Source organism: Dysidea avara, chromosome 10, assembly GCF_963678975.1.
Source record: "Dysidea avara chromosome 10, odDysAvar1.4, whole genome shotgun sequence".
Taxonomy (NCBI): domain Eukaryota; kingdom Metazoa; phylum Porifera; class Demospongiae; order Dictyoceratida; family Dysideidae; genus Dysidea; species Dysidea avara.
The window spans coordinates 2,586,034-2,611,340 of record NC_089281.1 but is presented as its reverse complement, the minus strand read 5'-3'; the positions used below and the strand labels follow the sequence as shown (position 1 = coordinate 2,611,340).

General features: G+C 37.6%; 2 protein-coding genes across 2 annotated transcripts in view; both read right to left on the bottom strand.

Moving 5' to 3' along the window:
* LOC136267877 (uncharacterized) overlaps positions 1 to 25,307 on the bottom strand; it is a 68,113-nt gene that overhangs the window by 36,229 nt on the left and 6,577 nt on the right. The window contains exons 2-9 of the mRNA XM_066063050.1: positions 13,988 to 14,121; positions 13,860 to 13,932; positions 13,696 to 13,805; positions 13,584 to 13,643; positions 13,339 to 13,530; positions 10,719 to 10,817; positions 10,328 to 10,654; positions 9,406 to 9,534 (exon numbers count right to left, since the gene is read on the bottom strand). Of these exons, the coding sequence (XP_065919122.1) occupies positions 9,406 to 9,534; positions 10,328 to 10,654; positions 10,719 to 10,817; positions 13,339 to 13,530; positions 13,584 to 13,643; positions 13,696 to 13,805; positions 13,860 to 13,932; positions 13,988 to 14,092 (1,095 nt within the window). The 5' untranslated portion in view covers positions 14,093 to 14,121. The remainder of the gene's footprint in view (positions 1 to 9,405; positions 9,535 to 10,327; positions 10,655 to 10,718; positions 10,818 to 13,338; positions 13,531 to 13,583; positions 13,644 to 13,695; positions 13,806 to 13,859; positions 13,933 to 13,987; positions 14,122 to 25,307) is intronic.
* On the bottom strand, positions 24,322 to 25,154 carry LOC136268775 (uncharacterized). Its single transcript, XM_066064236.1, has 2 exons — positions 25,130 to 25,154; positions 24,322 to 25,064 (listed from the first exon to the last, which is right to left on the bottom strand). The coding sequence occupies exons 1-2, from the start codon at positions 25,152 to 25,154 to the stop codon at positions 24,322 to 24,324; spliced, it is 768 nt and encodes a 255-aa protein (XP_065920308.1).

Here is a 25,307-nt window from a genome sequence, read left to right as displayed (position 1 = left end):
TATGGTCTGTACTCAAAAAAATTCCTGGTCCTTGTACTGCTGTGATTCCATAAGCAACAACTCACAGCAACTCGTTGCCATCACATCCACTTTAACCACATATCTTTGAACTATGCCTGGTCTTCATGTTGCTACGATTCCATAGGCAGCAATTCGTTAATTTCTTTGTTGACAATATCTGCTTTCCCATCGCAATCCCAGTCTAACATTAACCATTTGGAAGCAGTGACAAGGTGCAAGCTTTGACACTTTATCTCTTCAACAAAAACATGTCCAGTCTTATGCAACAAATATCACTGTTACCTATTGTGTGGTGATTTTAAAATGACATAGACCAATCCCAAAATGACTCCACATCTTTACCAGTACCCCAGTCAGTTAGAGACTGTGCCCTCGGATCTTTGTGTTTTAAAAACCTCAGGTTTGCCTTGTTTTTAAAATGCACAAAAATCCTCACACTAGTCTCTAACGTATACTTGAACATGATAAATACATGATGCATAGTGTACACACATAGCAATGTTTTATAAATATTTAAAGGGTATCCTCATGAAAAAGAATACTTCTCAAAATGGCACAAGATTTTTCTCATAATGTTAAATTTACCAATTGAATATTCATACCACATAGAGTACAAGGCATAAAATCTGCCATCTTATACCATTAGGGATAATCAGTAGATTAAGTATTGTGTTACTACAAGGTCATGAAAAATTAACTATATGTTTCCGATTCCCTTCCTGGTCATTTTGTGTTGAATGAATTGTGCAATCACCATACAATAATTTAGAATATTTTGTTGAAAGGTTTTCATGTCTTGTACACACTCTTTTCTTATAAAGATGCACTAACTTTATACATTGACTTTCATGTACTAAGTATACTGCTATGTCAAATGTAGTGTACCACACCAAAAAGTTGTCAAAAAAAAACAAAAACAACAACAACAACAACAAGCCTGGTCACCTGGTAAATTTTAGGGAATTAGTAGGACCAGAAACATTATAATCAACTTTGCATGGCCTAAGAATGGCTACAAGAACATGCATATATGGCCCTCAAAATCAAGACACACGGTAGTGTGTCGTGCGGCCCAAGAAGCCGGCGCGCCACACCGAGAGTATATTGACAGGAAGAACGAAAACGTCATTTTCACACCTTTATATCTCGGTGATCACTTATCTGATTGGAACCAAATTTGCTACACAGTTGCCCGCCAGCCAAGGGAGTCTACATTCCAAATTTGAAGGAAATCGCTCCAGCCATTTCCGAGATACGAGCTGCCAAAGTTTCGTTTTTTTTTCTTCGTTTTTTTTTTCTTCTTCGTCTTTTCGCACACTTGCAAAAATTGCTATAACAAGCAAACGCGTACTCCGATCGCCTTGAAATTTGGCACACAGAAAGGGAGTCCAAAGGCGAATCCTAGCATCAAATTTGGTACAAATCCGATGAATGGTTCAGGAGTTATGACCGATTATTCGCGTAAAACAAGATCGATTTGTTGTCACGCCTACAGGGTAAACCGCTTCATGGAATGAGTTGAAAATTGCTATGTAAATGGAGTAACCATCGTAGGAGTGCCTTTTGGTGGTTTGAAAGGAATCGAGATAAAGACCACGGAGATATGACACAAAACCCAACCTGTGTCACAATTACGCGATCGATTTTTATGAATAAAAAAGTATTAGTTTTCACGCCTACTAGGCAAACCGCTTAGAGAATGAGCTGAAAATCGGTGTATAGCTGGAATAATCTTCATAGAAAGTCCTTGCAGTAGTACAGAAGAATCGGATTACAAACCTCTGAGTTATGATTCGAAAGCCAACTCCGTGTAGCAAATGCGAGATCGAGATACTCTAATAGAACAGTCACCCTAATAGAGCATTCGGCTAATTTATTTACTTCATTATAGAATTTTATTACATCACAAGTTATTCTGTAGGGAGTTCAGCTGCAAACAGTTAATCTTATAGACAGTTCAGCAAGAAGACAGTCACCATGTGGAGAGTTAAGCAAATATATCACTATAGAGATTCAGGTCACACTGAAGAAAGTTCAGCTATAAACAAGTCATGCACTGTGTAGCGAATTCAGCTACAATTAAGTCACTCTCTAGAGAATTCAGTTACACAGAATTCAGCTACACACAAGTCACTGTGGAGAGAGTTCAGCTACAAACAAATTACCCTTTAGAGTGATCAGCTACAAACAAAACACTTTGCAGGGTGTTTAACAGCAACAAATCAACCTTTAGAGCGATCAGCAATGAACAAATCAACACAAATCTACCTGTAGAGAGATCAGCTAGAAACAAATCACTCTGAAGAGAGTTCAGCTACAAAAAATCACCCTGTAGAGACATCAGCTAGAAACTAGACACAATGTAAAGAGTTCAGCTACAAGCAATCACCCTGTAGAGAGTTCAGCTAAAACAAATCAACCTGCAGAGAGATCAGCTACAAACAAATCACCTTATAGAGAGTTCAGCTACAAACAGATTACCTGTAGAGAGATCGGCTACAAACAAATCAACCTGCAGAGAGATCAGCTACACACAAAACAACTTGTAGAGAGATCAGCTACAAACAAATCACCCTGTAGAGAGATCAGCTAGAAACTACACACAATGTAAGGAGTTCAGCTACAAACAAATCACCCTGTAGAGAGATCAGCTACAAACTAGACACAAAGTAAGGAGTTCAGCTACAAGCAAATTACCCTGTAGAGAGTTCATCTACAAACAAATAAACCTGTAGAGCAATCAGCTAGAAACAAATCACCCTGAAGAGAGGTCAGCTACAAAAAATCACCCTGTAGAGAGATCAGCTAGAAACAAATCACCCAGAAGAGAGGTCAGCTACAAAAAAATCACCCTGTAGAGAGATCAGCTACAAACAAATTGCCCTGTACAGAGATCGGCTACAAACAAATCAACCTGCAGACAGATCAGCTACACACAAATCAACTTGTAGAGAGTTCAGCTACAAACAAATTACCCTGTAGAGAGATCGGCTACAAACAAATCAGCCTGTAGAGAGTTCAGCTAAAACAAATCAACCTGCAGAGAGATCAACTACAAACAAATCACCTTATAGAGAGTTCAGCTACAAACAAACAGTGTTGGGCAAGTTACTTTGTAAAAGTAACTAGTTACATATTACATATTACTTGCAGCTGAACTATTTAGTTACAGATACATATTACCCATAAAATAAAGTAACTGTAATAATATTACATATTATATTACTTTGTATCCATAGCCTTAAGCTGTCACGTGTGAAACTACCACCTTATCACGTGACACGATTGCGTTGTTGGACAATGTGCAAGTCTTGATATAAGTAAGTAGCTGGTGAATAAGCCTCATTTAGTAGGCTTCATTACTTCGTTGTGGCTAGGCGTTACTCAGTGGGTTACTAACGAGATTAGTAACTTCGTTACTTTTAGTAATAATATTACGTAATATTAGATTCGTTACAGTAACTATATTACTTAGGTAACGCATTACATTTGCAAGTAGAGTAACTTGAGTTATATTACCTGTTTTTATAGCGTATTTCGTTATATTACTTTGTTACCACAAAAGTAATAATATTACGTAACGCGTTACATAAGTAGCGCGTTACTCCCAACACTGCAAATAAATTACCCTATAGAGAGATCGGCTACAAACAAATCAACCTGCAGAGAGATCAGCTACACACAAATCAACTTGTAGAGAGATCAATTACAAACAAATCACCCTGTAGAGAGATCAGCTAGAAACTACACACAATGTAAGGAGTTCAGCTACAAGTAAATCACCCTGTAGAGAGTTCAGCTAAAACAAATCAACCTGTAGAGAGATCAGCTAGAAACAAATCAGCCTGAAGAGAGGTCAGCTACAAAAAAATCACCCTGTAGAGAGATCAGCTAGAAACAAATCACCCTGAAGAGAGGTCAGCTATAAACAAAACACTTTGCAGAGAATTCAGCTACAAACAAATCAGCTTGTAGAGAGATCAGTTACACACAAATCAACCTGTAGAGAGATAAGCTAGAAACAAATCACCCTGTAGAGAGTTCAGCTACAAGCAAAACACCCTGTAGAAAGTTCAGCAACAAAGAAACCACCATGTAGAGAGTTCAGCTGCAAACAAATCACCTTATAGAGAGTTCAGCTACAAACAAATCACTCTGTAGAGAGATCAGCTAGAAACTGGACACAATGTAAGGAGTTCAGCTACAAGCAAATCACCCTTTAGTGAGTTCAGCTACAAACAACAGTGAGATCACCTACAAAAAAGCACCTTGTACAGAGTTCAGCTACAAACAAATTACCCTGTAGAGAGATCGGCTACAAACAAATCAACCAGTAGAAAGATCAGCTACACACAAATCAACTTGTAGAGAGATCGGCTACAAACAAATCACCCTGTAGAGAGATCAGCTAGAAACTAGATACAATGCAAGGAGTTCAGCTACAAGTAAAATCACCCTTTAGTGAGTTCAGCTACAAACAAATCAACCTGCAGTGAGATCACCCACAAAAACGCACTTGTACAGAGTTCAGTTACAAACAAATCACCCTGTAGAGAGATCAGGTAGAAGAATTCACCTTGTAGAGAGTTCAGCAACAAAGAAACCACCATGTAGAGAGTTCAGCTGCAAACAAATCACCCAGTAAAAAGATCAGCTAGAAGAAGTTACCTTGTAGAGAGTTCAGTTACAAAGAAACCATCATATAGAGAGTTCAGCTACAAAGAAATTACCCCGTAGAGAGTTTAGCTAGAAGAAGTCACCTTGTAAAGAGTTTAGCTACAAAGAAACCATCATGTACAGAGTTCAGCTACAAAGAAACCACCTGTACAGAATTCAACTACAAACAAATCACCCTGTATAGAGATCAGCTAGAAGAAGTTACATTGTAGATAGTTCAGCTACAACAATTCACCCTGTAGAAAGATCAGCTAGAAGAAGTCACCTTGTAGAGAGTTCAGTTACAAAGAAACCATCATGTAGAGAGTTCAGCTGCAAACAAATCACTCTGTAGAGAGTTCAGCTACAAAGAAACCGCCATGTAGAGAGTTCAGCCTCATACAAACCACCTTGTAGAGAATTCAACGACAACAAATCACCGTGTAGAGAAGAAGTTACCTTGTAGAGAGTTCAGCTACAAAGAAACCACCATGTAGAGAGTTTAGCTGCAAACAAATCACCTGTAGAGAGTTCAGCTAGAAACAAATCACCCCGTAGAGAGATCAGCTGGACGAAGTCACCTTGTAGAGAGTTCAGCTACAAAGAAACCATCATGTAGAGAGTTCAGCTGCAAACAAATCACCCTGCAGAGAGTTCAGCTACAAAAAAATCACCCTGTAGAGAGTTCAGCTAGACAAAGTCACCTTATAGAGAGTTCAGCTACAAAGAAACCATCATGTAGAGAGTTCCGCTACAAAGACACCACCATGTAGAGAGTTTAGCTGCAAACAAATCACCTGTAGAGAGTTCAGCTAGAAACAAAATACCCTGTAGAGAGACCAGCTAGAAGAGGTTACCTTGTAGAGAGTTCAGCTACAAAGAAACCATCCTTTATATAGTTCAGCTACATTTCAAGTCACCCAGTAGAGAGATCAGCTGCAAAAAAATCCTGTGGGGAATAATGGGCATGTAATAAATATATGTATATAATTTGTATAATTACTAATAAAATCAAAAATAATTGAAGTACTAAAATTCTTCTTTAAGTTCTTTTCTTCTTCCTGTGGTAAAGAAAAAAACACATGGGTTAAAAAAGCCCCAAAGCCAGCCATAGGCCGGCTTTGCAGTATACAAATACAAAAAGAAGTGATATCTAATCAAAAACAGCCAAGCTGTAAAAAAAGGTGCGTCCAAGAAACTATAAGTATCTATAACCCCATGTAAAAACAACTCAGCTGTAGAAAAAAACTTCATGAAATTAAATGGTAACTGAAAAGCTGATATCTGGAGTGGCCAAGAATCAATGTTACTGCAACTGACTATGATTACCAAAGATTTACCAAGTCCATGCAAGAATACCTTGGCTGTAAAACAGGCAAATAAAAGTAACTGGCAACTAAAACAGCTGATATCTGAAGCAGCCAAGATAAATTGAAACAACTAACTACAATTATTACCTTGCAACATTATCATTCAAGTGTGTTCTACACATTCACTCTTGCTATACATCCTAAATTAATTCTTTGTAACTCTAATTGGCTGGTAATTTATCTGTCTATTTTTCTTTACACTGACTATTGAAAAAATACAAAAAAAATACTTGTTCACATTGCATACTGGTCTAAATAACTAAATTTATGTACAGTGAAACCTGTCTAATCAGGACACTGTATAGTAAGGTCACTGCCAAGCTAACTTGCAAATCCTCAAATGTGTCATTATGGGTGTGTTGTATTTAATGCCTGCCTGTCAGTTTTTACAGGTAATCTGGTCATAGTATGCAGTAGCAGTCATGGTACATATACATACCTCAGAGTGCTCTTGGACAAACATTTATCTTGGTCACCTCATGTATCCAAAATAACAGGAAAAGCATTCAGAACTTTAAACTTTCTCAAGAGAAACCTAAGCAATTATTGTTCTACACAAGTGAAAGCAGCTGCATATTTAGCAATGGTAAGACCACAACTGGAATATGCTTCAGTAGTATGGGACCCTATTTATAACAGTGATGTACATAAACTTGAAAATATTGAAGAAGAGCAGCAAGATGGGTATTGAAAGATTATAGTAGATACAATTCAGTTACTTCCATGCTCCAACATCTCTCCTGGCCTGAACTTCAAACTCGACATAAGATATCCAGACTGCAGACATTTTACAAAGCACTTCACAACCAAATTCCCTTATCTATTCCATCCAATTATCTTCTAATGACCAGAGAAACCAGGCAATATCATCAGTACCATTTCATACTCCCTACAACATCTACTACAGCATACCAAAAAAAGTTTTTTTCTCCAGAACAGCTCAAGACTGGAACTCGTTGCCACAATTCCTAATTGATTTAAATGACTTGGACTCTTTCTCAGTTAACGTTTTTAATTATTGTAATAATGTACGTGTATGATTTTTTTTCCTGAGCACATCAGTAGTGCTGGCTGCTCAGTAATAATAAATAAATAAGGTACATACATAACTCGGGACCAGGTAGGCAGTCATGAATTTCAGGTTAGTTTACATACAGAGGAATTGTATTATCTTGTGTGTTCCTTTTATAATTGTCAACTGTACATGGATCAACTATAGTGACATCAAGGGTGTAGTGAATTTCCAGGTCAGTCTATGTACGTACTAAGGAATATATTGTTCATTATTTCTGGATTAGGGTACTATTATGATGGCACCAAACTAATACCGCTGTCAGTTTATATGTCGTGCTTATAAAGATGTCCCTGTCAGTTTACATTTTGTGCTTATATATAAAAATAATATATTTTCCAGTATCCAGATTTTAGGCATGTTGTATTTAATGCCCACTTGTTGATTTTTGTATGCTGATTGTGTCTTCAGATATCCAAGCAAGTGTCTTAGGTGTTGCGACCAATATTCCAGGTTAGTTACATGTGTGTTTAATTTAAGGTAAAGTTCAGTGCCTGCTTGTTCTTTTACAGATCTCATCTAATCTTGTGTCGTCGTGCAGACATCCAAGAAATCATCACTGGTGTTAAATTATTTTTAGTAATGTCTTGATGTTGATGTTGATTAAAGTTAATTGTGTTACGTGTTGTAATAGCATTGTTGTATGTTTACCATAAGGCAAGAAATTTTCATGGATTTCGAGGCCATCTTATCCATGAAATTTGAATATTGTGCAAGTAGTGTGGAACAACTCCAACTCATATACACATGCAGTCACCAGCAAGCCACGAGCCATATTCCAGCAATCTGTTACGAAACTTGAAAGCTACAACAAAAGCTCATACACAGTCACCGGCAAACCACAAACCACATTCCATTACAAAATTTTGTTGTGCCATGGTATATGTGCATTAGTGATGGGCAGTATTAAGAATTCTAAGAATCAATACGGTATTAATGAAATAATTGAAGTTATTCAATAATTTTTGCAATTGGCATTTGTGACTATATACATCTAATGGCTATTAAACTGAAGCAACAAGATATGTAAAAACTAGGATATCAATATTCACAGAAAAATTGTAGTATTTTGAAGCTACAAATCAGTATAACATTAATAAAATGCTTCAGAATGGCTCACATGTAATGTTTATGCCAACGGTATCCTGCAATTACTCTCGGTATTTGCAATATATTACAGTATTTCAATTATCTCAATACCAAAAATACCATTCGATGTGTATTAATACCTTAATCATATTGAAATATTGATTTATTGCCCAACTCTATTGTGCATATAATGATTAATGAAAGCCACAACACAAGCTCCATGGTGTAGACTACATAGAGGTGGTAACCCCTATAGGTTTGTTGCCTTTTACATTCACCTTACCTTTGTGGCTAATCTATTAAAAATTAAATAGAGAAATTGAAGATTATGCTTAAAACACCTATCCAAGTGGCTTTGTTCTTCCAAACCTTGTTTATAAGGCACCTGGAGATTATAAACACTCTTCACACCTTGTTTATAAGGCATCTGGAGATTATAAACACTCTTCACACCTTGTTTATAAGACATCTGGCGATTATAAATGCTTGCATGGGGCGTGGCACTAAATGGAATCTAAAAGATTTCTGCTTAAAATGCCATCCCTAGGGAACTTATGGTTCTGCACGTTTTCACAACTTGTTTATCAGACATTAGAGTTTGTGTCCACTTCATGTCTTTAAAAGTTATTGTACGCATTAGAGGTTTGATGAGTGGGACGAAATGGGCTTCATGAGTGGCCCTATAGGGACACTTAGTTGTTTTTCAGTGTTCTTTAATAGTATATCTATTATTGTTGTTGTTATTATTAATGTTTATTAAGAAAAAAATTAACCTAAAAGATTTTTTTTGAGGTTTGATTGAAGAAAATATCCATATGGGCAAACCAGAATTAGATAATGTCAGTGCTAGATGGACTGCACAAACACGGCTATGTTGACTGGTATAATGTGATGGTAGGTGTAACATAAGGTAGAGAAATAAAGTGAAATATGTGTAAATATCTTAGCAAGGCCTACTTTTTATTTTAGCGAGGTGGCAAGAAAACTATGATGATGATGACGACTCCTACAGATTGTTTTATTACGTAATGCAATACAAATCTATTGAGAGATGTTGCATAATCCAGGACTAATATTGCAAAACCATCTCTACACGTAAATAGCTCACAGTAGTGGCCGTGCATCTTTTATATGGACATGTGCTTTGTACTTTCTTGGCTACGCGACTCACACACACACACATATATAAGCCCTTGCCTTTCCAAAACTTCCTTTTCCCAACACAAGAAGAAGTTCAAAGTCATCCAGTGAGGCCCTCTTGCCAGTATCATATGGCAGATCAATTATATAATCTTTTCGATCTTTACATTCTTTTCTAAGAGAAATCTACAAAAAAAAGAGATTTACAATATGATCTGTAATGCAGGTTTTTGCCAATTACATTAACTTATGTATATAAAGGGAAATTTGGACGGGTGGCAAAATTTAATGAATTAAAGCTTAATTTAACCTTCAGCTATTAAAATGATAATCTTGAGTGCAACATTAAAATCTTATCTCAATATAACTCAATGTATCATACAACAACACAGTATACTTATTCAATGACTTATTTTTACAACAGTTCTAACAGTCATATTTCGCATGATGTGTAACATGTTAAATAAGTCAGGGATATAAGCACACATTCCATCCAAACAATGTAGTGCTGGCAAAGGCATCTATAAAAATGTGCTACAATTATTTTGTTGATATCTGGTAAGGATCTGCAGTATTGATAAACCTGCATGATCTCAGCTAGGCCTGAGCTTATTAAGATTTTGAAATTGTTTTGCTTTACACATTTTGCTACAATTACAGTCAATGGTGCCCCATTCTCTCTTAGAAAACTGTATCTTTACTGTTGCTACAAATTAAAGTTTCTCAATTTTGTTCATATAAACTGTATAGTTGTAGTTCCCATTGCACTAAATTGTGCCCAACACTGTTTCAATGTTCTTGCCCACTTATTATGCTCCTAATTTTCCCAGCATAATCAACACAGACATAACATAAGCATTACTAAAAAAGGTCACCACGTTGTTACGCTAGCAAATATACTGCAAATAGTACATCAGGAATACTGCGTCAAATTCATATTACTGTAATAAGAAGATAATGCATGTAAGGTAATCATCACCTTGGTAATTTTCAAATTTAACAATGCACATATCTTTTGCAGAATGCCACAGAATTTGTCTTGATCAATTCCATACTGTTTGTCAGTCTTTTCTGGAGAGATAATGGATTGAGCAGGTAACTCTGGAATGGACTTTGTTACACTACAATGGGTAGATGAGTTTGTGGATAAAACATGAGGTAATGGTTCATTGTTATTCTTAGAAAGAGTTATTTCAGATTTAATTCCAGTTCCATCTAAATTGCTTTTAGCTGAACATTTGAAAGATGCTGGTTTTTGTTTAGCAGGAAGTACGCCACTATCACTGATGTAATCTCGTGGTTCATCCTGATAAAGAAACAATAGTTATAATTATCAATCACCACACTTTTAACATCAGATAAGTCATTACCTGATCAAATTCAGTGTTAGAATTTGAGGATTGTTCTTGATCAGTGTCATCTTCAGACGTCAACTCCTCATTACAATATGACTTCTTCTTTATTTGTGCCTGTACAACAAGATGAAATATAATAAGCTGTTCACATCACTTTATGAACAAAATGTACAGTGATCAGGTCACAGAATACATTACACAGAGCAATATATATATATATATATAAATAGCAATGTGTTTTTCATTCTTTCTGTTAATGATACACACTGGTGAAGTCCACCAACTTTCTTAAATGCACAACAGGCACACCACTATTACCCAATCTAAACAATGACCGTTTCCTGTTCCATGGCTAGTGAAGAGGTTTATAAGACATGAGGACCATGATGTTGCTTTCACCATAAACATAGTTATATATTAAATTAAAAATTATTAGTTTAAAAATGAAGTTGCATGGGATCCAAGGGATAAAAAGTCATGAAATAAGAGATGAATGATAGTATCACAGCATAACTCGGGAAAATCCCTACAATGGCATGTTACAACAATCATTTTGTTCAATACCATACAGGGATGTGCCCACAATGGTCGGCAGTGATCACCATTCAAATAAAATAGCCACCACCAGGGCTCAACCCAGAATATAAACCTAGAGGGGGCGAAGTAAGTCACTTCGGATTCTAGGGGGGTCTGGGGGCATGCTCCCCCAGGAAAATTTTGAAAATTTAGGTGTAAATATACTCAATTTTGGTGAAATTTTACTGTGATGCCATTGAATATTGACCATTGGATTAAACAACTTTGGGATCAATTAAACCTTTCCATTTCTCAAGGCTTTAGGTATAAACCTAGGGGGGGCAATAGCTAACCCAGAGGGGGCCTGTGCCCCCCCCCCCCCGCCCCCCCCTAGATTAACCCCTGGCCACCACTACCACTCAACTACTACTACAAATTCACCTTTGACATACACAAGTTATAAGGCCCCATACAACATTCCCCGTCTCTTGCAGCCATCACTATTCTAAACCTGGGCATATCCCTGGTGATTTTCCCACTGAGCTATGCTAGAATACCATCATTCATTTCTTGTTTCACTACTTTTTTATCCCTTGGTCCTATTTCATTTTTAAAATACTAGTTTGTTTGGTTTTTTGTTACAGCATACAGCTGTACACATATGACTGTTCTATTAGGGTGACTGCTGTATTAGAGTATCTCAAGTCAACCAGGAGGTGTCTCACTATTTCATATTTTCATTATGCTAGCTTTATTAATACAGCTAAGTCAATTGTGTCATCATGATAGACTGTTAAGAGGTATGGTCTCGGTGCTTGTTTGTTATAGATTGTGTGGTATTGAACCTATCATGAAGTTACAGGTATCTATGGAGCATAAGCGCTTAAATAAGTTAGCTGTGTCTAAATATGCTGCTCAAGGAAAGTGTTGATAGGGGAAATTAACACCTCAATATGCATGAAGAAGGACAAAGACCAGTCTGACAAAAGGAAATACAAGACCAGAAGATGTAAAGGACACACACTCGTCAGAACCCCAAAAGGCATGTCCCACTGGTGAGTTTGTTATTGTGGCAAAAAATGGTGGCTGTGCACTGCTTTATTTTACATCCAGCCTTGTGACTATGGTCAGGCAGGCAGGCTGATGAAAATTTGAGTTTCAGTGATTTTCTTTAAAATTCTATATCCGGCTGCCTGTAAGTGTTTCTTGTTTTTAATGCTGTATTGGATGTTAGATGGACTAATATTATTCCGTAAAGGTGATTTTCGTAGCATAAGACATTTTTAGGATGACTTTTAAAGGTGGAATTTTAGGTGACGCACATCATTTTTATGAGGGAATCCCTACTTACAAGTACTACTGTACTGTTGATATTCTCAAGCTTTCCATGGAGTTAAAAAAGTAGTAGACAGTCATTTTCTCTTTTGTCCTGCAATTCTTCACAGTTATAATAAGCAACCCTTAATATGTGTGTAGCTTGAATGAGTATCTTGGAACAGGGGGTATGGGGGTACAGTTAAAAGATGCTTAAAATTCAGTTAATATTCTATAGTTGCAAGTGGACCTAAAGTCAAAAGTTTAAAACATCAATTTTGAAGCTAAAATGCAAAATAACCCCACTGTATTTACTGAGTACTATTTAGTCACAAGAAGAAACAATAATTTTATGTATTAGCAATTTAAGAAGATACTGTACATGCAGAGAATTATTATTGTGCTACATAGGGTGCTAAGTACAGTGGTGAGATAGTAGTGCAGAGGCCAAAATGAAAGGTTCAATTTCAGCTCACACATTTTTAATACATAGCAGAGCCTTAAGTTGAATGCCATAGCTATTCCAACTCCTAATATATATAAAGTCTTGACCACTTCTCACTGATTTTTAGAAATGTTAAGCTCTGTTTCCATTGCATATACCTGTAGCTTCTACTACCTTCATAAGTTGTACACAGATAGATGATTTTATGTGTTGCTTTAGCACACCCTTTAAATCAACTCTCGTTGAATGTTTTCTCCAGGCTAGTTTTACCACCTGAAACTACACTCCCGCTTTAAAAGTGTTTTTAGCATACAAATTATATTAAAAAATATCAGTCCATTTCATAGATACTATCATCACCTCATGATCAATTGCTGTTTCAGTTGCTTCATCAAACACACTCTTTAAACCTCCTTGAGTAAGAGCTGAACACTCTATATACTTCACAGCACCAATCTCTTCAGCTAATTTCTCAGCTTCCTCAACTGATATTGGCTTTTCATTATCCTCAGAGAGCTTCTTAACAGTATTGGGGTCATCTCTTAAGTCAATCTGAATGTAAAATACAATATTTCATAAAATTGACATAATACCAAATCACTAACCTTTGTACCCACCAACAGATATGGTATCCCAGGACAGTGATGAGTAATTTCTGGCAACCACTAATGTAGTATAACATAACCACTTTATTGCATTTTTTTGCTGAAGCTCTACCTTTCTTCCAACAGATTGGAAGGAAGATGGATCAACAACTGAGAAGCATATTAACAACACATCAGTATCAGGGTATGATAGTGGTCTTAAAATATCATAGTCATCACTCCCTGTGTGATTAAGTGATCAAGTCTCAAATTATCATGTCCACATTATTGTCATACCAGCAGTGTCCCACAATCTCAAAGTCACTGGTAACTCATTAAATGTGATATTAGCAGAATAACATTCAAATATCTGTGTAACAGCTGTAAACTAATACTGAATGACAACAATTATGAATATCACTCACTGTTGATACATATTCTTGTGGAAACTCGTTAGTGGTAAAGGTCAATGTCATTGTAGTCTTTCCTACTGCATTGCTCCCAACCACTACACACTTGATGGTTTGCATTCTAGTATTTCTATATATTAGCCAAGCTGCTACAAAAAAATAAAACGTCTACTTAACATGTTGATTGGTATGACACAATACCCCAGACTGTATGAACTTGGAAGTGCACACCCCTGGGATGCAATCACCACTTACCATGGATTTCATCTGTGTGGATACATACAAAATACACATGACTATATAGTATTTTTCCTAGCCATACACACCACCCTTCCATCGCACCTAGCTCTATTGCCTAATTTTGTCCTAATTCTAACCACAATAAATTTTCCACAAAGCCATAGAGTATACGCAACAACACCAAATAAACAAACACTCATGAAAATATCTACCACATAACACCGTAAAAATGCCATAAAGCGTGCATAACGACACAAAAAATAAACACTCATACAAACACCTATACACAAGTAAAGGGCAACTGAGGAAATCATTGGAGTAGGACGTAATAACTTTTGGCAGATAAGTATTGTGGACATGGCAACACAACATACATGATAGTAGCAACCACTGAATAATCATATAATTGTGGTTTTGCCATGCGCAGATAATTAGCACTTCATCTACCCACCCTTGGTCCCCAGTTGCTGAATATAATTATGTATGTGTACCTAAGTTCAAGTAATTGGACAAATAACAACAACTAAGTAACAAATGTAATTAAGTTACACATACAACATAAGGTTCAATCTTTATACATGGACAACCCAAACTAGTTTATGAATTATACAATGAATCAATATGATGTCATCATGTTTCCCTTATCCTACAAGATTGGTTCACATTCTATATGTATTGATTTCAAATTGTGGTGCTATGAAAGGCAGTTTATATTCTCTTGTTTTATCATTAAAGCATGTTGGCTTTATTTACTGTGGTATGGTACATAAGTTTGCAATGTATTTACTCTATCTACACCCACACCAAGGCATGTTAACTTATTGCGTTGTAATAGACTACATATATAGCTACTGAGATTTTAAAAATTAACAATTTTTCAGTGCATACTATCCTCTAGTGTTGTGTGATATAGAAGAATATTCTATATATTGCATATCACGATTATTGCACACTATTTAATCATGATACAACAAATCATCACAATATATAAATCAGCATGAAGCCATGGTAATAACTTATACATGAAAAGTAGCAATACAACACAACATACAATCCCACCTAACCTATTGTCTCTATTGAAGAAAATAAGTTTTGCTAAACATCATTATGGTGTTAAAGTGCTACACCATTATGTGTCACAATAAATAATCTAATCCAAAACAGCCAAGCTGTAAAAAAAGCGTGCGGCCCTAAAAAAGGCTATGGTGAAAAAAGATGTGAAATCCAAGGTGGCGGTCAAGAAATGGCTGTGATGGTAGGTTAATGGTAAAAATTTTAATAACGACAATTCAGGTGAATTTTTGTGCCGCTTGGTCTTGGCACAAAATTCACCTGAATTGTCATTATTAAAATTTTTACCATTAACCTACCATCACAGCCATTTCTTGGCCGCCACCTTGGATTTCACATCTTTTTTCACCATAGCCTTTTTGAGGGCCGCACGCTTTTTTTACAGCTTGGCTGTTTTGGATTAGATTTCATTTCTTTTTGTATTTGTATACCCCAAAGCCGGCCTATGGCCGGCTTTGGGACTTTTTTAACCTATCTTTTTTTTCTTTTCCACAGGAAGAAGAAAAGATGAAGTGGATGTACTTTAAATATTTTATCAGTAAATATACAAATTATATACATATATTGATTACAGAAATCTCCATGGTGGTTTCTTTGTAACTGAATACTCTACAAGGTGACTTCTTCTAGATGCTCTCTCTACAGGGTGAATTGTTTGTAGAGGAATTCTGTACAGATGATTTGTTTGCAGCTGAACTCTTTACAGAATGGTTTCTTTGTAGCTGAACTCTCTACAAGGTAACTTCTTCTAACTGATTTTTCTATAGGGCAATTTGTTTGTGGCTGAATTTTCTACAGGGTGATTTCTTTGCAGCTGAACTCTCTACATGGTTGTTTCTTTGTAGCTGAACTCTATACAAGGTAATTTCTTCTATAGCTGATCTCTCTACAGGGAGATTTGTTTGTAGCTGAACTATCTACAAGGAACTTCTTCTAGCTGATCTCTCTACAGGGTGATTTGTTCGTTGCTGAATTCTGTACAGGTGATTTGTTTGCAGCTGAGCTCTTTACAAAATGGTTTCTTTGTAGCTGAACTCTCTACAAGGTAACTTCTTCTAACTGATCTTTCTACAGGGTGATTTGTTTGTAGCTGAACTATCTACAAGGTAATTTCTTCTAGCTGATCTCTGATTTGTTTGTAGCTGAATTCTGTACAGGTGGCTTGTTTGCAGCTAAGCTCTTTACAGAATGGTTTCTTTGTAGCTGCACTCTCTACAAGGTAACTTTTCTAGCTGATGCCTCTACAAGGTCACTAGTTTGTAGCTGAACTCTCTACATGGTGGTTTCATTGTAACCGAACTTTCTACAAGGTGACTTCTTCTAGCTGATCTTTCTACAGGGTGATTTGTTTGTAGCTGAACTCTCTACAAGGTAACTTTTTCTAGCTGATCTCTCTACAGGGAGATTTGTTTGTAGCTGGACTCTCTACAGGTGATTTGTTTGAAGTTGAACTCTCTAAATCATGGTTTTTTTGTAGCTGCACTCTCTACAAGCTAACTTCTTCTAGCTGATCTCTCTACAGGGTGATTTGTTTGTAGCTGAACTATCTACTAGGTAACTTCTAGCTGATCTCTCTACAGGGTGATCTGTTTGTAGCTGAACTATCTACAAGGTGACTTCTAGCTGATCTCTCTACAGGGTGATTTGTTCGTTGCTGAATTCTGTACAGGTGATTTGTTTGCAGCTGAGCTTTTTACAGAATGGTTTCTTTGTAGCTGAACTCTCTACAAGGTAACTTCTTCTAGCTGAGGTCTCTACTAGGTCACTAGTTTGTAGCTGAACTCTCTACATGGTGGTTTTTTTGCAACTGAATACTCTACAAAGTGAAATTATTCTAGCTGATCTTTCTACAGATTGATTTGTTTGTAGCTGAACTCTCTACAAGGAAACTTCTTCTAGCTGATCTCTCTAAGGGAGATTTGTTTGTAGCTGAACTATCTACAGGTGATTTGTTTGCAGCTGAACTCTCTACATGATGGTTTCTTTGTAGCTAAACTCTCTACACGGTAACTTCTTCTAGCTGATCTCTCTACAGGGCGATTTGTTTGTACCTGAACTCTCTACATGATGGTTTCTTTGTAGCTGAACTCTCTGCGAGGTAACTTCTTCTATTGATCTCTCTACAGGGCGATTTGTTTGTAGCTGAACTCTCTACATGGTGGTTTCTTTGTAGCTGAACTCTACAAGGTGATTTCTTCTAGCTGAACTATCTCTTTCCATAGTTGCATGAACTCTCTACAAGGTAACTTCTTCTAGCTGATCTCCCTACAGGGTGACTTGTTTGTAGCTAATTTCTATACAGGTTTCTTGTTTCTAGCTGATCTCTTGAATTCTCTTCAGGGTGACTGCTCTATTAGGTTGACTGCTCTATTAGAGTATCTCGATCTCGCACTTGCTACACCAAGTTGGATTTCGTGTTATAACTCCGTGGCTTTAAGTCTGATTCTTCTACACCATTGAAGAGCCTTTCTAAGATGATTACTCCATCTGTACAGTGATTTTCAAAGCATTACCCCAAGCGGTTTATCTGGTAGGCGTGGCAAGCAGTCGTTTATTAATAGCTATAAATCTCGATTGCGTAATTGTTACACACTGTTGGTTTTTTCGTTGTATCTTCCTGGTTTTAAGCTTGATTTCTTTCAAACCACAAAAGGTTTGAGGTTCAATAGTTAACCTATTCACCCACCGATTTTCATATTGGTGTTATTTTTCGTGAATAATCGCTCATAACTCTTTGCCTGTTTATCGTATTCCAGCCAAAGTTGGTACCGAGATGCGCCTTTATACCCCCCTTATGTGTGCCAAATTTCAAGGCAATCGGATATGGCGTTCGCGTTTTATAGCAGTTTTTGAAAAGAGGAAGAAAAATAAGAAGAAAGAAAAAAACGAAGAAACTGAGCCAATTTTTGAAGTCGCATATCTCGGGAACGCGTGAAGCGATTGCGCTCAAATTTGGAATGTGGAGTGCTGAAGTTGGAGGGAGTGTCCACAGCAAAAATCGTCTTGTTTCATGAAGGCAGCACAGAGCTACGGAGGTGCGAAAATTGCGTTTTCTTTCTTCCTGTCAATATACTTACGGGTGTTGCGCGCCGGCTTCTTGGGCCACACGACACACTACCGTGTGTCTTGATATCATAATTGTGATATACAGTGGAACCTCAGTTATCCGAACCCCTTGGGACCAGGGGTGGTCCATAAGTCTGAAAAGTCTGTATCTCTAAAACTGTGTATAAATAACCTTAAAATAGCATAAAGAATTTTTTTGAAAATATCAGTATTTTCAACTTCCCTAATAGAACAGTCACTACTCTAATAGAGCAGTCATTTCTGTAGTTTGGTTAACCGAGAATCCGGATAAGTGGGGTCCGGATAACTGAGGTTCCACTGTACTGTGAACAGGGAAAATTTTCACTGGTCACGTTTTTTGCGGTTTCAAAGCAAATCACGAAAGCTTTCCTGCAAAATTGAAATTAGGCATAGCTATATTTCATGTAATGGTGTTGCTGGAATACTTCAGAAAACGAGCAAGAACACCGGAATTGTCTACACCTGTAGTTTTGCCTGATGAGAATGGCCTGCTAAGTAAAGAGATACCATCTTCTTTATCTGAGAAGCCAATGAGGAAGTTTCAAAAGCACTCCAAGCTACAGGGAAGTGTAAGCCATATTAAAGGGTACCTGACGATAAGAAGGCGATGATCACAAACTATGCAGCTGAGCATGATATTGTTTTAGCACTGGTTCATTTTGCACCAGACTATCCTAAGAATGCTTTGAAAGAAAGTATGGTGCATGGATGGAAAAAATATTATCTTGAAGAATTGGGCAAAAAAAGGAGGATTTGTAAAAATGATGCAAAATAGGAAGACCTCTTAGCCTAGGTGCAAACAGTCAAATCTTATTTGCTGGTCACACATAAAGGGGAAGGTGCAGTCACAACAGACATCGCTATAGCAGGAGTTCTTGGTGCAGGAAAGACAGCAATCTGCTGGCACAGAATGGGGGGCAACATAGCGTTGACAAAGGATTGGGCTAAAAGTTTATTGGACATGGAGTTTAGTAAAAAGAAAGGCCACTACAAAGGCAAACACTACTGGAGATTTTGTTCATGAAAATCCAATGAAAAAATGAAGAACCTGTGAAAAGTGGATTTTCAGTGGGTGGCCCCAATGAAATTTATTTTCATAGCATTTTCATAGGAAAATTTAATGTAAAGCCCTATGAAAAATTACCACTGAAAACTCTGTGAAATTGCTTTCCGTGGACTTTTCATTGGTAATTAACTTTTCATTGCTTTGCCCAATTAAAATGCTATGAAAACAAAATTTCAATGGGGCCACCCAATGAAAACTTTACTTTTTGCAGGATGAACATTTATTTCATTGGATTTTTATGGACAAACTGTCCAGTAGTGAAAGGTTTCAGTTGAAGAAATAAATAAGTTGAAGGAAAATTCTTGTTTGACATTGAAGCATTTACCACTATAGAAGACATACCAGAGAGCCTAATTTTCAATTGGGACCAGACAGCAATCCTGATTCATGGAATATAACATTTACAACAAACCAGGTGTAACAAAGAGACAGTGAAATTGTATACATAGAGAAAGTTATTGTCCCTTATATCCAAAGAAAGAAGGATGACTTGAAATTGCCTTTACCTCAGAGAGCCTTATGTATCATAGATAGGTTCAGGGTTCACTGCACAAGTGACCAGATAAACCTATTGGATCACCATGGCATAGATGTCGTGTACCGGTTAATTGTACTGGAGAATTGCAGCCAGTAGACCTACATGAGTGTAACAAATTTGTGAAGGATATCATAAAACAATCTCTAGTTTTCAAGAGTGGTACTCTGACCAATCGTTGATCAAACAGAGTCAGGTGGATGGGAAAAGCAATTAATCACATAAATGCCAACCCCACCATCATTACTAATGGATTTCAAGCAGCAGGAATTGCGGTGAAGCAGTGAAGCAGTGACAGCATAGGTATCATCTAATTCAAACATTGCACATAAGTATAGTTGTAATTGCTTGATTTGTGCTTTATCACTAGTACTGTTAACAGTTCAATAAAACATTTTGTTACATTTTGTACAATCATTATGATAACCTTTAATGATATGCTATTGATAAATTTAAGGAAGTTTTTCCTTGATGAAACAACTGTGTGCATGTTTGTCTGTTAAAATTCCAAGCCAGTCTCAGTGATCTTGTCAGCAATCTTTCAATTGTGTCTATTGCGTTTAACCCACACGTCATCCTCCACATCAGTGCTGCAACTAGCTGTGGCAGAATGGTCCATTACTGATAGTCTTATTCTGGCTGGAAGGTGTGCACTCAATGGCTTCAAGTTATACAACAGGATACCACCCCTTTGACCCTTCACTGACACCTTTTGGATTGGAATAAACTAGACAGCTTTTTATCTACAATGAAGCAAAGAGTGCAGAGAATATTCACTCCAACTTGTTCTATGTTCGCACAGCTGCAATGTCTACGATTTCCGGTTACGGTGCATTTGATCATTGAACATGGTCTTGATATGGTTCGAGGTACATGGCCAACGATTTGTCTTCATTTTACAATGCTTACGGCCTATCTGTCATGTGCATTTTTAGGCTCCCTCTCACATTACAGCTCCTCTCCTATTACTGGCTCCCAATATATGTGGTAACCATGCATGGGGCTATCAATTGTCAGTGAGGAAGAACTTGATGCTGCCATCACCATTAGGAGTAGGAGCAGTTTATACACAAGGAGCAGCTAGTCTGACGGCGCCCAACTCTTCATGGGGAAACAACTACAACAGCATGTGCGCTGGAGCACGTGCTCTATTCTAGTCAAGCGCTAGTAGCAGTTTTGATGCCATATAAGTGCCTATGAAATTTATTCCAGTTGACAACAGCAAAAGTTTTACCGAATAGTCTTGGTAAGCCTTAATCGCAAAACTTTCCCTGTTCACAGTATAAATTTATCACAATGCAGTGGTCCCTCGATTATCCGGCCATTGATTATCCGAATTTTTAATTATCCGAACTATGGAGGTGACTGTTCTATTAGAGTATTTTGTCTAAAGTGTGTGTTCTAATAGAGTATTTGTACAGGGCTCTGTATATAAATGAATGGGATTCTATTATCCAAACTTCTCGATTATCTGAACACCCTCAGGGTCCAATGAGTTCGGATAATAGAGGGAGCTCTGTACACGATATTATCAATAGTTGCATGTCACTGGTACGACCTTCAATAACCTGAGTGAAAAAAAGTTGTAAAATCAAAGGCGGCGGTCATGAAATGGTTGCAATGATGTTAATGTTAATATATCTCAATATTGGGCTGTGTGCATAATTAAAATTTACATCATTGCAGCCATTTCTTGGCTGCCACTCTAACTTTTTTCACCCAAGCTATACACTTTTTTGCAGCTTGGCTGTTTATGTATGAATTTCATTTCTTTTTGTACTCTATACGGCCAAGTCATGCAGCCATACGACTATTATTATAATACTCTAGTAGAGCACATATTTTTTGAAAAAAAGTACATAGAATGTTCTAGAGTTTCCATTGGTAGATATATAAAATTTAAGTAGATTTTAGCTATAGAATTTCCATTTCTAAAGTAGAAAATAAGTAAGGTGAGTAGCCATGATAGCAGTGGCTCAGTGATTAAGGATTTGGTGTTCAGTATGGAGCTCCCTGGTTCAAACTCTGGTAAGTTTTCTATATTGACATTTTTCATGCACTTTTTACCTCACCGTGTGACTGTTCTATTAGAGTATCTCAAACCCTGTGATTTAGAGTTGTTTGGTTTTTGCTTTGTAACTCTGTAGCTGTTACTTCTTCATTTTTCTAACTATCAAAAAGTGCTGCTACTATGACTAGCCTATGTAACACCAAATTTCAATAAGCAGTTCACCCTGTAGCCATAACAGAAATTTGATTTCTTTTACGCAAATAAACGTTCATAGCACCATGGACACTTATCAGATTCCTTGCAAACTTAGTACATATATTCACCTGTATATGCTCTTTATTTATCTGCACTAAATTTCTAGGTAATAGAATTATGCACTTGCACTTTACAACAAGTTTTGCAAAGTGTACGAAAAGAATAATCCAGGCCCTTAAGAAAAATTGAAACTTTAGCCATTCATATATCATGAATGGCTGGAGTGAATTTAATCAAATTTGCTGTGTGGTCCATCCTACCTGGCAGACAGCTATAATGCAAAAATGGTGTGCTTTGGAGTAGGGACCATGAAACTAAGTAGGCATGAAAATTATGCTTTCTTTCTTCCTGTCAATATACACATGGTGTGATGTGCCAGCTTTCTTGGCCACACAACACACTACCGTGTGTCATGATATTCATTCCTTTAGTGGATTGTTAAACATTCATGCTTCACGTGAGATGAAGTTGAATAGCCTAGGCTATTGGCTAAGGATAAAGAAGAAAAGGTAGTGAGAGCATTTTCATAAGATGCTATTCACATACTGCAAGAATGACACAAGACACTTACTGTACGGAGGGAAACTTTGGAGGGGGGAAAATTTGGCGAATCAAGCAAAATATCACTGTTGGCAAAATAAAATTTGGCGAATTGTTAGCAGAGCGAACGCACTATTTAATTAATTAGCTTACTAATCGTTGTGCCTGAAGCGAGAACTGGAGTGCCACCCCTGTCAGCGGTTCGGTACCTGCCGGAGTCAGCTACCAACTAAAATGTAATACTATATAGACAGTAGATCTACACCCTCTGGAATAGTGAATATCGTACTTAATATTGTAGGACTCGCTACTTGTCACACCCCGGCGGTGAAGTTTGAGGATACCACATGTACAGTAACTAGCTACCTAGTGAGGTAGTCGAGCCAGGCTTGGCTCTAGTGTAATGCCTGGCTTACTATCCCTTGGTCAAGTAGAAAATTGATTAGTTCGAGGCTTGGTTTACTATTTTCTTCGCCACCAAAATATTTGGATGGGGAAAATTTGGCGAATTCATGGTCATTTGCCAAATTTTAACGGTGCCAAAGTTTCCCTCCATACTGTAATATAAAATTCAACTACCAATTACTGAAAAGCAAAGTGGCTATGCCACTACGTTGTCATCTATGTATGTGCCACCCATCGTGTACTGCACTACATTGTACAGCACTACATTGTACAGCACTACATTGTACAGCACTGCATTGTATAGCACTACATTGTATAGCACTACATTGGACAGCACTACAACACTACATTGTACAGCACTGCATTGTACAGCACTACATTGTACAGCACTGCATTGTACAGCACTACATTGTACAGCACTGCATTGCACAGTACTGCATTGCACAGCACTGCATTGTACAGCACTACATTGTACAGCACTACATTGTACAGCACTACATTGTACAGCACTACATTGTACAGTACTGCATTGTATAGCACTACATTGGACAGCACTACAACACTACATTGTACAGCACTGCATTGTACAGCACTACATTGTACAGCACTGCATTGTACAACACTACATTGTACAGCACTACATTGGACAGCACTACAACACTACATTGTACAGCACTACATTGTACAACACTACATTGTACAGCACTACATTGTACAGCACTGCATTGCACAGCACTGCATTGTACAGCACTACATTGTACAGCACTACAGCACTACATTGTACAGCACTACATTGTACAGCACTGCATTGCACAGCACTGCATTGTACAGCACTACATTGTACAGCACTGCATTGCACAGCACTACATTGTACAGCACTGCATTGCACAGCACTGCCCTACATTGTACAGCACTACATTGTACAGCACTACAGCACTACATTGTACAGCACTACATTGTACAGCACTGCATTGCACAGCACTGCATTGTACAGCACTACATTGTACAGCACTGCATTGCACAGCACTGCATTGTACAGCACTACATTGTACAGCACTACAGCACTACATTGTACAGCACTACATTGTACAGCACTGCATTGTACAGCACTGCATTGTACAGCACTACATTGTACAACACTACAACACTACATTGTACAGCACTACATTGTACAGCACTGCATTGTACAGCACTGCATTGTACAGCACTGCATTGTACAGCACTGCATTGTACAGCACTGCATTGTACAGCACTGCATTGTACAGCACTCCATTGTACAGCACTACATTGTACAGCACTCCATTGTACAGCACTACATTGTACAGCACTACATTGTACAGCACTGCATTGTACGGCACTGCATTGTACGGCACTACATTGTACGGCACTACATTGTACGGCACTACATTGTACGGCACTACATTGTACGGCACTACATTGTACGGCACTACATTGTACGGCACTACATTGTACGGCACTACATTGTACGGCACTACATTGTACGGCACTACATTGTACGGCACTACATTGTACGGCACTACATTGTACGGCACTACATTGTACGGCACTACATTGTACGGCACTACATTGTACGGCACTACATTGTACGGCACTACATTGTACGGCACTACATTGTACGGCACTGCATTGTACGGCACTGCATTGTACGGCACTCCATTGTACGGCACTACATTGTACGGCACTACATTGTACGGCACTACATTGTACGGCACTGCATTGTACGGCACTGCATTGTACGGCACTGCATTGTACGGCACTACATTGTACGGCACTACATTGTACGGCACTACATTGTACGGCACTACATTGTACGGCACTACATTGTACGGCACTACATTGTACGGCACTACATTGTACGGCACTACATTGTACAGTACTACATTGTACAGTACTACATTGTACAGCACTACAGCACTACAGCACTACATTGTACAGCACTACAAATGAACATCGGTATGAGAAGCACCTCTGCAATTAATCTATTCATTACAACAACAAAAAACTACAAGCGATTAACATAATAGCCAGTAAGAAGCCATTGATGCACTAACAACAAATCAACACCTTCACAGTAGTGGAGGAAGAAATGGAACATAGGAGCTGA

What these genes read in the sequence shown, in the direction of transcription:
- LOC136268775 (XM_066064236.1), bottom strand. Translation starts at nt 25,154, where the DNA reads ATGTTCATTTGTAGTGCTGTACAAT. An exon ending in CATTTGTAGTGCTGTACAAT is followed by an intron (nt 25,065 to 25,129) that starts GTAGTGCTGTAG and finishes TGTACAATGTAG; the next exon opens with TGCCGTACAATGTAGTGCCG.